This window comes from Coptis chinensis, chromosome 6 (assembly GCF_015680905.1).
Source record: "Coptis chinensis isolate HL-2020 chromosome 6, ASM1568090v1, whole genome shotgun sequence".
Lineage (NCBI taxonomy): Eukaryota > Viridiplantae > Streptophyta > Magnoliopsida > Ranunculales > Ranunculaceae > Coptis > Coptis chinensis.
Window position 1 is genome coordinate 35,121,319 of NC_141461.1, and position 15,520 is coordinate 35,136,838.

Genomic DNA, 15,520 nt, shown 5'->3' on the forward strand with positions numbered 1-15,520 from the left:
ACCGGTTTTAAGCCTCATTTATCTGATATTCGGGAGGTTTTGGTTGTTCACACTTCACCCTTACAAAGAGTATTATTCACACCACCAATGTAGGATGACTGACGGCCACAACCATCTAGTCGAGAATCAGTGTTTTTTTTAGCTTTTACGACCTGGCGCATAAACTTTGTAATGCCTATTTATAAATACTTTAATATACATTTAGATTGTTCACTTGATTCTATCCCCAAAGCACTGATTGCACGGTATTCACATTTGTATGGGTTTGATGTAAGCGTTCTCTTTTTGTTTCTGAGACTAAATGCAATTCATCTTGAAGAGAAGGAGAAACGGGGAGAAAGACATGAGAAACCGGATACTTGATGAAGCGAGAGGAGTACAAGCGATCTTTCTATGAAAAAGGAAACTTAATTGTGAGACTAACAAGACTAATAACAGAAAAAGAGAAGGTAATAGCTTTTTCCAAAGTGCCTCCTTTTGTTCTACATACCTCTTCTTGTTCTCTTTTTTCCTTTTTGGCTTCAACAAAAGTGACAAATGTATTCTTTGAACCAAAAAAGGGCAAAATGGATTTGATAGAATCTGAATATGAACTAAAAAGGCAATAAAAGAGACTGAAGCTAAGCTCTCCCACCCAATACTTGGTCCTTAAATCTGAGGCCTCTAAATGATATACTTGTAGATGCCCATGAGCATGCCTATTCTTTCATCTATAGAAGACTCTACTCCTTTGGGGGTTTCAAATCCTTCAACTGTTTGATTTGTATCAAGCCTTATATCACAACATATGGGATGTAATACGATTGAGAGGCGATCTTGAGTCGGTTGTGAGTTCGCTCCCTAGGTTTCTATACAATCAATTATGAGTAAGAAAAAACGCCAGCCGGGTTCGGGACATCTACAAATATATTACCATTTATTTTTCTCGATTAAAAGGTGGGACAAGTGGTTTTCTATCAAAGCCTGATTTCCTTTGCGCGATCGGCATAACTTGGATGTAGAACCAGTAAAATTTGATTTTGCTCCCCATCCCTTCGCCATTGTGCCTTCTATTTGGTCCTAAGTGGAACTCACACAATGCAGAATCACTACTGAGGATGCCCTTGGTAGGTTATGGTATATTCCACCATCTCGGACCAACACATTATTGGATAGTATTTCTCCTCTTTTTAAAATTTGCGGTGTGAGGATCCATCGACTTACAACTCTGTAGTTTTAGCACAAGGCGCATCCAATGATTTGTTAGAATAGGTCCCCTGTTTTTCCCTTCTAGTTTCTCTGCGTAAACAACCGATTACTTTAATTAAGTTCACATTACCTTTGTAATGGCTATACTTGGTGACCGAGAGAAGTTCCACAAAGAGGCGGACAAACAATCTTTGGAAAGCAATTGCAGAGCTTATTCCACATGAAGTCCCCAATATTGAGAAGAGGAGAGGAAGGAAAGATCCGGACAAAGAAACCGTCAATTGTTTTGTGCAGGGACCAAAACACAGGAAGCCCACGGATCTTGCAAGGATCGTCGGGTACTCTTGAAGCTGAACACACACCCCACCTCACATGATACCACCACCTCCTACACCTGCAAAGGATGGAAAAGATGCAAAGAGTGGCAAGGGGCGACAAGATGGAAAGGATGCCAAGGACGCTAAAGATGGAAAGGATGCCAAGGGTGATGGAAAAACTGCATCGGATGCACCGAGCAACTTGTAGATGCAGTACTAAAGATCTTTGTGGCTAATGGTACTCGGCGACTCTTGAAACAAGAGGTTTGAACCGGTGAGGATCAGCCCGCCTACAAAGGTCGTGCTTAAACTGCAGAGTGATTGCATACAACGGTTTTTCTATTTCAGTATTTGATTTCTTTCATATTCTTCTTTACTACTTAATTGAATCTCTCATCTGCTTACTTCCTCATCCGTCATTAGCATCGAGAATAAAACAGCTAGGTATAGGAAATTGCATGGTCTTTCTTTGATAAAAACAAAGATTTGCTCTCGTATCATTGATCATGAGAATTAGAGAACTAGTTTTTACAAAATACTTAGTGTCCATATTGACATCGTCACAAAATGACTCTTGCACACTACAAAATTTACATCTTCTCACAAAAATATGTCGATTAATTGTATTTGTTCCGAGGTCTCATTTGTTCTTTCTTCTTCTTTAAGTATAAGGAGTCCATAAATCTTCTTCCAATCACCATTCACCAATCGTTCTTTGTTGCAAGCTTATCTTGCTATGTTGTAGTCATCACCATTTTCAGTTCGCGAGAGCACTCGGTGGTTGTTGTTGTTGTACCTACAAGATATTCAAATTTGAAGTAACAAGCATCACTAACTAATAGCCCGTGGTCAATAAAAAGGCTATATAGAATTGTAAACTTGTCAAGGGTCTCACCTCTTTACACTCTTGATGTTGTGGCGGGTTGTTTACAATGATCGCACTTGTTTTTTCTTTCTTTTCTGCTTGGCTCACTTCCACCCCAGTTTTGATTCTCTTAGATGGTCGACCTCTAGAACACGTGGATCTTGGATCGTAATCTTTATTACGGTGGGCGTCATGCCTTCAACTTGATATCCATCTTGAACTTTTGCGGTGAAGAACCCGTGACATTATCTAAAGATGACAACTTCTCAATTTGCTTCTTTCAAAATCTGTTTTACAAGTATGTACTTGTCTTTGGATGTACAACCTTCTTGACAAGTTTGATCAGCCCACACATAAGTCACTAAAGCATTTCGCTTTAAACTCGGATTATCCTCGTTTACTCTAGTAGAATTTTCATAAACGATATCCAAAGATTTTGCATCCTTACTCCAACGTTTGATTACATAGTGAGGTGGGATCTCATACACACCTTTTGCAAATAGAACAACCATTGCGTTAATGCGCATACGAGAAAACCTTTGAACTTCATTATAGATGACAAATACAAGAAGCGTTGGTTTTGAGTCATCCCACACAACCGTGTATTCCTTCGTTCTCTTTTACCGTTTGGCTTCACTACCAACTCTTGCACTACATGTATTTCCTTTTCCCCATCTAGCTGAACTGTACCTCTATTACACGAAGGAATTCGTAATATTTCCTCTTGGAATTTCTTGAATATTCCAAATGTGTATATAGATGCCATCTGAGCTTCATAAGGCGACGTTGTCTTCAAATATGGGGATTTTTGGCGAGTCTCAAAATCTGCTTTCTCTTCATCATTGTATCTCTTTTGTAGAGCTAAATTGTATTGATCTACGAACTCCTTCAAACAAGTCTTACGGTTTACATAATCATCGAAGAAAGAATTTATGCTTTCACTTCGTTGAGACGTTGACATTCCTGCAAAAAAAGTATTATTCAAGCACACCGGAACCCACTGTGTACGACATTCGAACAATGCTAAAAGCCATTCATGATCACCAAGCTCATATGTTTCAATCAGTTTTTTCCACCGTCTTTCGAACTCGTCGACTGTCAATGAATCATAAATGCACTTGTTAAACTCATACATGAAGGTCGGATTGGCTACACAAACACTGCCCAATTTCTCAGGTACTTTCTTCAGAATATGCCACAAGCAAAAACGATGGCGTGTTGTTCCTGGAAAAACTTCTTTGATTGCTGCTTTCATCGCCTGGTCTTGATCCGTGATAATGGCTTTAGGAGCTCTTCCTTCCATTGCAATCAACCATGTTTTAAAGACCCAAACAAAAGATGGTATAGTCTCATCCGTTAGTAAAGCACATCCAAGCAACACCGATTGCCCGTGGTGATTAACTCCTACTTAATGGGGCAAATTTCATGGAATATTTGTTAGTCAAGTATGTAGTGTCAAAAGTAACAACGTCACCAAAGTGTGCATAAGCCATCCTTGACTTGGCATCTATCCGAAAACATTCCTCAAGTGTCTCCCTTCATCTAGCTCCATAGCATAAAAGAAGCGAGGATTTGAAACTTGTGTATGCGCATAAAAATTCATAAATGATCTGCATCCCGGTTGACATTGATTCTCTCTTTTCTTTGTCACGAAAATTTCTAAGATCCTTATCCGTGAAAGTCAGATTTTTCACTCCACCCGATTGCTTCACCATTGTTGCCATGATCTTGAACACCTACTCCCTACCGGCGAGAGAGTTCTAATTACGTTCTTTTCGGTGTGTTAATCTTCTTTTGTGATCTGAAAAGCGTGAACTATCGGTTCCACTTCATGATTATGCTCTTTAACAATATCAAGCAAAATCCACTTTCCATTAGTGATTCTCTTCACCTTCATCATTGCCTTACAATCTGTCCTTGTGTTGGGTGGGTTTTCAACTCCTTTTGCAAAGACGTTTTTGCCTTCTTTAGAACACACATAAGTCCTACCAATCACATCATTGTTGGGTTTGAATGCTTCATGTGCTGTCTACGAATACTAAAGCCAATAATCTTCGCATAGTCATTGTAACATTTATAAGTTTCTTCTTCAGATTCAAATTCCAAACCAACATAGGGATCTACTATTGCATTCTCATTTTCAGCGAACTCCTTGTCAATTTCACCGTTAGCTTCTTCCATGTAAACATTAGTCTCTTCACTTCTAATCTTTGTCATTGAAGATGGACTTCTCCATAACCACGTTTCCATCAATGTATATTGCATCATCCATTATTGTTTGTTCAAAACTCAAGTGTCTTGGACTATCCATGGCGTCAACGTAATCCATATACTCTGTTCAATATAGATAAGATTAAAAAATTTAGTAAATTATCTAAATTCTATTTCATTGATGATAAACTGAAAATAAACTTGCTAACTAGATACCTGATAAGCACAACATTGATTCAAAACAATAAAGTACATCATTGCTAACATTTTTTTTTGCTCAACCAAAACAAGAACAATGACTGCAATAAATTGTTCCTAATTAAATATGACTCAATTTCGATGAAATTCAATGGGGACACTCAAGGATAGGAGAGACGGAGGAAAAGCCAAACAATTATCAAATAGAAATGAGAGTGCCATCATCCAAGTTAAAGCCTCATGGTAGTAGCTACTAATTTGAAATATTTGATGACTGAATGTTCAATCTTTTTATCTCTGTAAGTGGTGCTTGCTTGCTGGGGTTGCTTTGATATCCACTGCGCTACGCTTGTGCCATAGCGATCCCAAATGAAACTACCATTTAAATTTTTTCTATAATGTATACCCGGTGAAAATGAGGGGAGAGAAGAAGCGGACACAAAGTACCTCATACAAATTACCTTTTCCCATCAGGTTGTCTCGTTTCCCGCCACTGGCTAAAACCCTCAAACTTTTTTTTTGAGTTTCTTTTTGTTTTAAGCTTTTTTTTTATGAGTTTCACTAATTAAAATGGTAAACTTATGGAATATGTCAACACGTATTTTATTTCGACATTTAGCGGGTGAGAATGGTCCTACCCCTTTAGGGTCAGGACGCTAGCAATCCTCTATGGAGATAAGGAATAAGGTGGAGATAAGGAATAAGGAGCCATTGCACCCAGCGTTACACTTCCAAAACATTTTTTACTCGGCTCAGTCAATGCCGATCCCGAGTCAAACGAAAATTTGAAATTCCAACGAAATTTTGGTCTACTTCGTTTCAGTGATCTTCTCAAAACCTTCACTCATTCACCAAGAAAAAACACACCCCATCTCCACTAATCCCATGGCAAATGCATGGAAAAGAGACAAACCCTCATTTTCACTCCCCACATCAAGAAAAAGAAACTTCCTTTTCATCTTTCCATTCACACTTGTCCTCATTATCCTATACATCTTCTTCATTCCATCTTCAAACACTAATAATAATATAAAAACTCCCCAACAGTTTTCTCTTTCACTCCATGCATTTAATATCCAACCGTTTGATTGCTTAAATTGCCCACAGTCACATCCTATAATAGCTAACCTTGTCGAAGGGGTAAAGTATCCTTTTTTATATTCATTATCTGATATTGGTACACTTCCTGATAAGCCACATAAGAATATTGTTAGAATGCTTAAAGGGAAGTTATTTAGAAAGCCTGATATTTCTGTTACTGTGCAAGATGTGTTGGAGAATATGAAGGGGAAGAGTGAGAATGGAGTTGTTTTAGATGTCGGGGCGAATGTCGGTATGGCTAGTTTTGCTGCTGCGGTTATGGGGTTTAAAGTGTGGGCATTTGAACCTGTTTTTGAGAATTTGCAAAGGATTTGTGATGGGATTTATTTTAATAGAGTTGGTGATCTGGTTGTTTTGTTTGAGGCGGCTGTTTCGGATCGGATTGGGAATATTACGTTTCATAAGGTATTTTGTTTGATTTGATTAATTTTTTTAGAGCATTTTGTATTTGAAGCATGTTAAACAATAGAAATATGTTAAACTACCTTTATGGTGAGACCATCTATGTGCTTAATGCTAGGATTAGAAATTAGTTTCAGTCTTTCAGATAATATGTTAAATGAGGAAGAATATCAGCTACCCTATGAGTGAGACTGAGATATCCACTAAAAACAATGTGTTAACTAAAATTGGATTCCATTATGTAATGAGAGCGATGGTCTTATTATTAGTGAAAACGACTAAGATGTCAACCAAGACCCTTAATACACTTTTTTTTTTACTTATATTGTCCCCAGCAAACTGTCCTAAATTTGTTTATCAGCATTGATGTAGTAGGAGATATTTGATCTATGCACATCCTCTCTTCCACTAAACTATGGTGGATGTATGTTGGAGAGTAAAATAGTTGGAGGAGTGACGGTGTTTTTGCTTACTTTCTTAAGATCTCTTCTGTTCTGTATGCTAATGACCTGTATTCATCCTCAGTAGAAAACCTTGTAACCATTAGTTGCCTTTTGCCACACCAACTAATTAAATTTGAACCCATATAAACACAAATTCCAGTGGTTGACCTTCTGTCAATAGGACATCCAGTCCAATCTGCATCAGAGAAGGCTGTGATTTATTACAATCCCTTCTTATACACAATTCCTTCATCAATAGATTCTTGCAAATATCTCATGATCCTCTTTACTGCAGTCAAGTGTTGAACCCTTGGCACATGCATATGATGATAGATCTGATTGACTGGAAAAGAGATATTTGGCCTAGTGCATGTAAGGTATTGTAATGTACCAACAAGGGATCTATACTCTGAGGCATCAGACAAATAAGGAGTGGAGTAGGGATCTAATTTGGTTGTGGAGCAGGGAGAATTACAAGACTTTGCATCATTCCTATTAAACTTCTTAAGTAAGTCATATATGTATTTTGTTTGAGATAGAAACATAAAGTTAGAATTTCTACACATCTCAAGACCTACGAAGTAATGTAAAGGACCTTAATCCTTCATTTCAAAGGACTTTGTCAACTGTTGTAAGTTGCATATAGGGAATTAATTTCTAGTGATGAGACTGTCGTCATCATAGAAGGAGGATGGTGATAGTTGATGAGAGAAGTCAGTTTGTGATCCAATGAAGTCAAGAGTATAGAGAACATTTGTAAGTTTCTCATACCAATCCCAAAGGGATTGTTTGAGACCATGGAGACTTTTATATAAAGGAGAAACACGATGTGGTCTACTAGTATCAACGAAACCAGGTGGTTGGACCATACAGACTTGCTCTTTTAGGTTTCCATTCAAATCTGTGTTACTTACATCTGTTTTATGGTCTAATCATTTTGAAGAGCAATAGACAGACGAATTTGATAGTGAAGGGCTTAGCAACCGGACAAAATGTCTCAGAGTAATCAATACCTTCTTGTTGGTGATGCCCCTTAGCCACTAGTTTTGTGTTGAGTTTGTCAACAACACCATTTGCCTTGTACTTTATCCTGAAAAACCACTTATTTTCTACCAAATTTTGACTTGAGTCTGGAGGTACCAATGTCCATGTCCTCGTCCTGATTGGTGCATTATACTCTTGAGCCATTGCATCTCTCCACTCTGGATCTTTTGAAGCTTGGGTGTAATATGTAGGAGTTGTTGGTAAATCCTTGAGTTGAGATAGAAGAGCTGTGGGTATTAGATAATTGGTTGTGTAAAAGGCTGGTTTTTGTTTGTGTATCCCATTTCTTAGACTTGTAATCATGGTATTTTGAATAGAAGCTTTTTTCTTATGAGGATGTGGTTGTCATTGGTAAGGATGGTGGAAGGTTGTGCCTGAGAAATGATGATATCTGTATGATCGTTGAGATGTGGTGAAGGAGTTGTAGTTGTCTCTGTAGGAAGTAATGGGTGTGTAGAAATGTATCCAGCTGTCTAAATTGATGTCATGGTGTTCGTGTTATTAATGACTGTAGGAACAGGTGTTAGAGGACTATGTGCATTGTTATGAACCTGTGATGATGGTAAAATATGAGATTGTGAAACATTAGGATACATGTGAACTACGTAATGGACTCTGTATAGGATTCTGAAAATGTGATGATGTTGAAACATGAGACTGTGAAGGATTTGGGTACATATGAGTTGAAGGATTCTTTGCAGGACTAAACATGAGACTGAAGGATTTGGGTGCATATGAGTAGAAGGACTCTTTGCAGGACTAAACATGAGACTGAAAGATTTGGATGCATATGAGTTGGACAATTGAATAAAGGAGAAAAGAGAGATACAAAATGGTTTTGTAGAGCCTTGTTAGCAATTCGTGATACGGCAAAAATTTGGTACGGGAATAATTCGAGAATTATTCAGTGATTCAAAAAAACGGTACAGTCAAATATTCGGTCAAAAATTCGAATACGGCAATTATGCGGTGTTTAATTAATATGCGTTTTAAACGTTTGGTTGCAAAAATTCGGAAGTAAAAAATTCGTGATATTATGTTAGTAAATATTAATAATAGTTGTTATTATTTACAACATAACAAACATATCTAAACAATTTAGCTACAAAAATATTGAAACTAATTGAATGGTCCACATAGGTACCTTCATTTATTTGTTCTTGGATTGAAATTAACGTTCAAATTTCAAAATACACACACACACCATGAAATGACAATTTAAATATTGCCCAAAAAGTATAAAAACAAAACTTTTAGATTAATTTATCACTAAAAATGTAAGAATGAGGGACTTAAAGTAAGAGTGAGGACATAAAGTACATAAAAAATAACAAAAACGCAACCGAATTTTCATTTTTTTTTTTTTTTGAGCCCCAAAATTCGGCAGAATCCGTATTATTCGTTTCAAGGCAAAAAACCGGGAATTATTGCAAATCCTTCAAACATTCGGAAGTATTATACGTTTTGCCCTTCAAAAATTCGATTCGCGAATAATTCGGCGAATTGCTAACAAGGTTGTAGAGTGGATGTGTCAGAGAGAGGTGATGTGGTATTCTTTCTTGTGTGGGCTTAAAAATAAGCTCTTCCTCATTGAAAATGACATGTCTAGAAATATACACCCTGCCAATAGTGATGTCCAAACATCTGTACCCTTCGAAAGAAGTACTGTAGCCTATGAATATACATGGTTTTGTTGTAAATTCAACTTATACTTGTTGTATGGTCTAAAGCCATGGGAAACAAGTACAACTAAAGATTTTTAAAAGGGAGTAATCAGGATTTCATTTGAATAACATTTTAAATGGAGATAAGTTTTGCAGCATTTTGAAAGGTTTAATCAAATAGACTGTTTTTTGAAAATTTTCAACCCAAGGTGTGTTTGTTAAATTTTAGTTAATAGAAAGGAAATGAAATAAAATGGGTGGTTCACTATGGAATGGAATAGAAAGGAAATAATTCTAAAATGATGTGTGTTTGGTAAACTGGGAAAAAAAATGTAAAACTGGGGAAATGAATAATCATGTTTTTTTGCAAAAGCTATGGAAAAGAGTAATAGTATTGTTGGGTGTGCTAATAAGGAGTCCCTAGCTATCCATTTCCTTTCCTTTCCTCAAAATTTCCAGGGGTTAGCTAAAGACACAAAACCTTTTCCATTTCCATGATTTTGTTTCCCTATGGAAAATCCCATTTCCTTTCCATGGGTAAACAAATACCTTAAAAACTATGGAAAAGGTGGACCACTCTTATTTTCCTTTCCTTTCCGTAGTGTTTTCATCATAACAAACACACCCTGGTATAGCATTGGTACATAGAATGGGCCATGAGAGTTCATGAGGTTTCAAAACTGTGGCGATGTTTCCACTCAATCACTCCATTTTGTTATGGAGTTTTGAGGGCAAGAGAAATAATTTGGAATCGCCATGAAATTGTAAAATGGTTTCAAAATTTTTGCTAACGAATTCTCCTCCAAAATCGTTTCTTGTGGCTCTTATTTTTGAGTTTAAGAGAGTCTCCACATTATATTTGAAAATAGGAAATACATCTCTAAAGTCTGAATTATTACACAATGGATGAAAACAACAAAACCTAGTTAAGTCATCTACTAGACTGAAATAGTACTTGAAACCAGAAACAGAAGTTGTTGGAGCTGGTCCCTAAAGATCAACATGGATGAGTTGAAACGGAGCTTTTGAGCTTATTCTAGCTGTTGACCAACAGAACCTAGTCTGCGACTTTTCCCAAGTTGACATGGAGTGCAGAAAGTAGAATAATGTGGGCACCCTTCAAGAGAACATTTTTGTGAAGCAAGTATGTGACTGAGAGCCCTTTGTGCTGGGTGTCCCAATCTTTTGTGACAATCAGATGAAGAAGCATTTCTACCAACAAATGCAGTAGGTGGATGAGATGATTTTACACATGCGCTGTAGCAGAGACGGAGAGAGGGTAAAGACCACCCTTAGAGTGTTCTAGGAATCTTCCCTGAGGTAAGATCCTTCATAAAGAAAGAATTTGGTGTAAATGTGATAGTGCAATTGTTGTCTGTGACAAATTTGTGTTCAGAAATTAAATTATGAGCTATACGTGGCACATGCAAGACATCTTTTAGCACAAAATTTGATGAAGGTGTTTTAAGTAAAGAGGAACCAGTGTATTTAATAGCCAAACCTTCACCATTAAGACTTTTGTATACTAAATCTGCTTCCTTTAAAATTTCACCAGAAGCAGCAAGACTATCTGCTAATGACTGTGTTTGCTGATAGACATAGATGTACCGTCAACAAATGACAAAACATTATTTGTCTTTAGGACTGGAATGAACAACTGCTTCCACATGAAATTGTTGTCACGATTTAGCTTTATAGAGACAAAGTTTGTAATGTTCTGCAAGTGAAACAGATTTGACGTTGGAGTTGAAGAGGCATGTGTTTGATTTTGTGATTGAATGAGACTTTGAGACTGGAGCTGAGCTTGTAATTGTTCCATTTGTGATGAGATGTTTTCAATTGAAGTTGCATCTATGATAGAAATTGATGATTACACACAATTGTTAAAATTATGAATTTAGTGAAATCAACAAAATGAGTTGAATTGACAAGTTTATAAACTAATTGAACTGAGATGATATAACAGATCAAGATATTTGCTTGACCTAGAAATTGAAGAACAGCTTGAGTTAAAATGAATTGATTACCTCGATCAATGAGAATAGAAGATGTACTGAGAAAGTGTGAATGAATGATGAATAAGTGAGCGAGAAACCTTGCTGGGTGTTTTTATGGTGAACGAAGAAGCTTTAACGTGATCTTTAATGGCCGTTTGGCAACAGAGACTCTGGTACCATGTTTACCTTCTTAAGAAAATTGAGAAATAATTACATCATGTGTTCTCTGTATATAGAGTTACAAATCAAGACAGTTACTGCTGTCTGTTACAGACTAACAAACATAACAAACTTGTTGAGGTGTCTAACTAACTAACTGATTTAATGTTGACCTTGGTCTTTATGGTTGACTGATGACTTGTCACTGGTGAATCGAATATTTTGCTCAATAGTTTCATTTTGAAACTTATTGGACCTGAGACTATACTAAATTTTACTATTTTAGTTTTCCGGTTGCTATAACGTATTTGGTTTCTTATTTTCTTTCCTTGTGTTGGCAGTTAGTTGGTCGACTTGACAACAGCGCTGTCTCTGCCAGTGGTGCAAAGCTGGCATTCAAATCAAATGAGGAGGTTGAGCTGCAGGTGAGATCCATTCCTCTGGATCAAGTGGTCCCAGAGTCTGAACGTGTTCTTTTGCTCAAGATTGATGTTCAAGGTTGGGAGTATCACGTACTGAAAGGAGCGTCAAAGCTGCTGTCAAGAAAGGCTGGTGAAGCCCCATATCTCATTTATGAGGAAGACGAGCGGCTTCTGCAAGCTAGTAATAGCAGTGCAAAACAAATTCGAAGCTTCCTTACCAGTGTCGGTTATACTCACTGCCGTATGCATGGAACAGATGCTCACTGCACCAAATAGGTCAGCAAGTTACTATACTTAAGGAATTTACCACGGAAGCACAAACAGACACCAAAGACATGACTTCTTTGTATTCCTTTTTGTGAGATGTGCCTAGTGTAACAGAGTACTATTTGTGGCTATTACAACGAAGGCAAGGTTTGCAGGAAGTGGGTGGTTATGTGAGCTTGAAGAACTTCAGGGGGGTTAATGTGATGAGTTGTAGTGTACATCTTATTTCACAAACTGACTTTTGCATATATTCCTTCTTGTTAGAGGATCTGGTGCTCTATAGCAGATATGCAGTTTGCAGAAGCTCTCTGGTAGACTAAGTTTCAACTGGAGGTTAGTGATGCTTCATTTATGGCCTTCTTTTCTGGTTCTTCCACCTGATTGATAGCTTACTTTCTTTAGAGGTGATACTTTAATATTGAACATCATTAACTGTACTACATGCAAAACTAATTTGATAGTATGATAAAAGACTCAAGAGTGGCTGAAGTGAATTTGCTCATTCTTGTTGCTTCATGAGTTTTATTTTTTTTCGTCCGTGACTTTTTGAAACTTCTTTTTTATTTTTGTAATTGTGAGGGGAAGGATTTGCTCTAAGGAAACAACAGTGTCCAGCAAAAAAGTGTAGACCAATGATTTGCTTAAAATAAGCCTTAAGATATGTATAATTTAATTGATGGAGACATCACACATTTCAAAACATCTTATCACTCAATTATGCTCCTTAGTAGAGACGCCTCCTCTCAGAAATTTGACTTTCAATTATAGTGAGTTAGAGGAATGGAACCTAGTTCTGCATAGCTTCTTACCATTTCCTCATCGAATTCAATAATTATCTGTCTTTTAGTTTAGACGAGTCCAAAGTAGGTGTGGAAAGCATATTAACACACCTCAACCAAATTACTGAAGTCCCGGATTAGGAATCAGAGGTTTGGTATTTGAGTAAAAGTTTCCAAGTCCTGTCATTGTAATCCTCAAAAGTATTGAAAATGATTTAGATACCACGCAAGTATACTAGTTGATAGCATCACTGTCATGTTCAGAGAGGAAGGTTACATCACCATTAACTCTGCCGTGCTTGCTAATGTCCTTAATGTCTAAACATCATCTCCCACTTCCCCAATTAACCATGTAGCTCTCCCAACAAGCACCAAACACTATATGGGTCCTGTCGTTGATCCTACTCTTGTGGGTCAGATCGTTCCTCACGATCTACCATTCAGTGAAGACTCAGCGAGACTTCCTGGTCTTAACGTCTACTATACCTTAGAATGTCCTCTGTTCCTACTCTCCAAAAGTTACATGGTCTGTACACCGTTCTTACATCATATTAGGTCCATTGCCAAGGAGTTTCTGCAACATACTGCTAACCTTAGCAGTGTACGCAGCACTCGTTAATTCGTTATGAAAGCACGTCGTTTAGGTACCAAGGTACCTGATATACGTGGGAGCATTTCTGTGACATGAGTGATTCAGGTCTACTGTCGGATCAACAAATATGGGCATATGTAACACATGCAGCTAAGAACTAAGCATTTAACTGCACAAATGGAGATATTTTCATGTGGAAGACTCTGGAGGTTTCTATCTAACGTGTTTGACGTTGAATATGAGCCGTATGACGAAGAGAGTGAGTTTGATATAGTAAGAGTGATGAAGTACAAGGAGAGAGTGTGGGATGAAATAGTTGAAGAGATTGAACTTGAAAAGACAAAGATGGGGGAAATTGCTTCCTTGGAAGTACTTAATGTGGTGTTGCATTTCGAGTTACAGCATGTGTGTAGTATGAACACGAGTCCTGAGTATGGGTTCTTTGGGTATGTGGATACCTTTAGGAGTATTTGTTTGTGGGTTGATAGGCATAGAGAAATGAAGATTATTCCTACAATATGATTTCGAAGTGGTATCCAGCTTATGGTTTTTCAGAGAAACCCCATGACCATAACAAAGTAATGCGAAGTGTACCTGTTTTTCAATTTTTGTTTAGCTAAGAAAATAAAAGAAGAAAGGAAAATTTTAAGAACTATGTTTTTATTTTCTTTATGTTTTTCTTTTGGTTTAGAACAGTTGACAAGAGTTTGCAAGACTAGTGGACCAATTAATTTAGCCTTTGCCATTTCTCCAGGCAATTTTGTGCTGAGATGCTTGCATGGATGGGATACATTAGGTGTATACTAAACTTACTTGGTGAATGAAGTTGGGACATGGGTAGTGGTGAATTATTACCATTGGCAGATCCTTTCTACCAGTATTTGCATGCTGGCAGCCACCGTCTATAGCAGTTATCAGATAGAAACAAGAGGAGGTTTAAGGGTGCAAACTAGACTAACTTGAAGCTCAGATGAAAATTAAAAATCCTCAAGGGAGAATTAGAAAGCTCTATGATGTTCCAAGTAATAGAACTACGGTGGCAAAGATGGGTTCGAATGTACAAATGGAAACAAAGATACCTCAACCATGTTCCTGTATTCTTCCTAAGCAGGGGGTGGTGAAGTTGAACAGGGGTGGAGTGTAATAAGACAATACACAGGTTACGGATGGGCCGTCAAGATTGTGTGCTATGTAATTGCATAGCTCCAGGAAAGAAAACATTGTTCTGAAGGTTGAGGTGCTGGCCAGCCAGTAAGGATTAGATTGATGCTATAGCGCAGGTCACAGGAAGATTAAGCTTTCTCCCTCAATCTGGGGTGCTCATGTTACCAAGCAGAAAGGAGGTCATCATATCCCATGGCTTTGTTCCAAATTCCAACAGCATCATGCTATCTGGGATGCTCAAAATCATTTGGATATATCACGTTCTCAGAGAGTAATATCAAAGCTGATTTATCGGCTTCCTTAGAAGGTATGATGTTGCGAGAGGGCTGGTTTTTTATTGGTAAAATGACTCGATCACTATATCCTGTGGCAGTGACTGCACTTTATATTCTTAGTGGGGCATTCTATAGACCGCGCATGACATTAGTTACGGCAGCTTTTTGTATTCGCTAGATATATAGTTCCGAACAGAGCTAAACAAGTATTTCAGATACGGAATATCAGGATTTTTTTTTTCCGTTAATGGGTGGTTTTTTTTTTTAAAGTGGAAATTTTATTGATACTGATGAAGAATTTTACAATTAATTAGGACAAGCGTGCAACAAACTGCGCCGCAAATCCTTTCTGAATAACAAATCCTATTCTTCTTAAAACAAATTCGTTAGAACCTGCTGTCATAACGTTATTGTCCATAATTTTCTGAAGTC

The 15,520-nt window shown here is 37.4% G+C and overlaps 1 protein-coding gene and 1 pseudogene across 2 annotated transcripts; one reads left to right on the forward strand and one right to left on the reverse strand.

Annotated features, from left to right (window-relative positions):
- Positions 1-2,636: 2,636 nt before the first annotated feature.
- LOC147492718 (protein FAR-RED IMPAIRED RESPONSE 1 pseudogene) lies at positions 2,637-4,620 on the reverse strand (annotated as a pseudogene).
- An 836-nt stretch (positions 4,621-5,456) lies between these two features.
- Positions 5,457-15,336, forward strand: LOC147492719 (FkbM family methyltransferase). Of its 2 annotated transcripts, XR_015198491.1 has the most exons (3): positions 5,457-6,285; positions 11,931-12,611; positions 14,404-15,336. XR_015198491.1 is itself a non-coding variant. In XM_086565767.1 (2 exons), exons 1-2 carry the CDS (start codon positions 5,665-5,667, stop codon positions 12,285-12,287), a joined length of 978 nt encoding a protein of 325 aa, XP_086421893.1. In that variant the 5' UTR covers positions 5,457-5,664; the 3' UTR covers positions 12,288-12,811. The 2 variants fall into 2 exon arrangements, 1 of the variants encoding a protein (XP_086421893.1); XM_086565767.1 differs by lacking the exon at positions 14,404-15,336 and having other exon boundaries at positions 11,931-12,811.
- Positions 15,337-15,520: the final 184 nt, after the last annotated feature.

Coding starts and splice junctions, on each gene's coding strand:
- LOC147492719 (XM_086565767.1), top strand. CDS start 5,665: ATGGCAAATGCATGGAAAAGAGACAAACCCTCATTTTCACTCCCCACA. Junction 6,286..11,930: donor GGAATATTACGTTTCATAAG/GTATTTTGTTTG, acceptor TTGTGTTGGCAG/TTAGTTGGTCGACTTGACAA.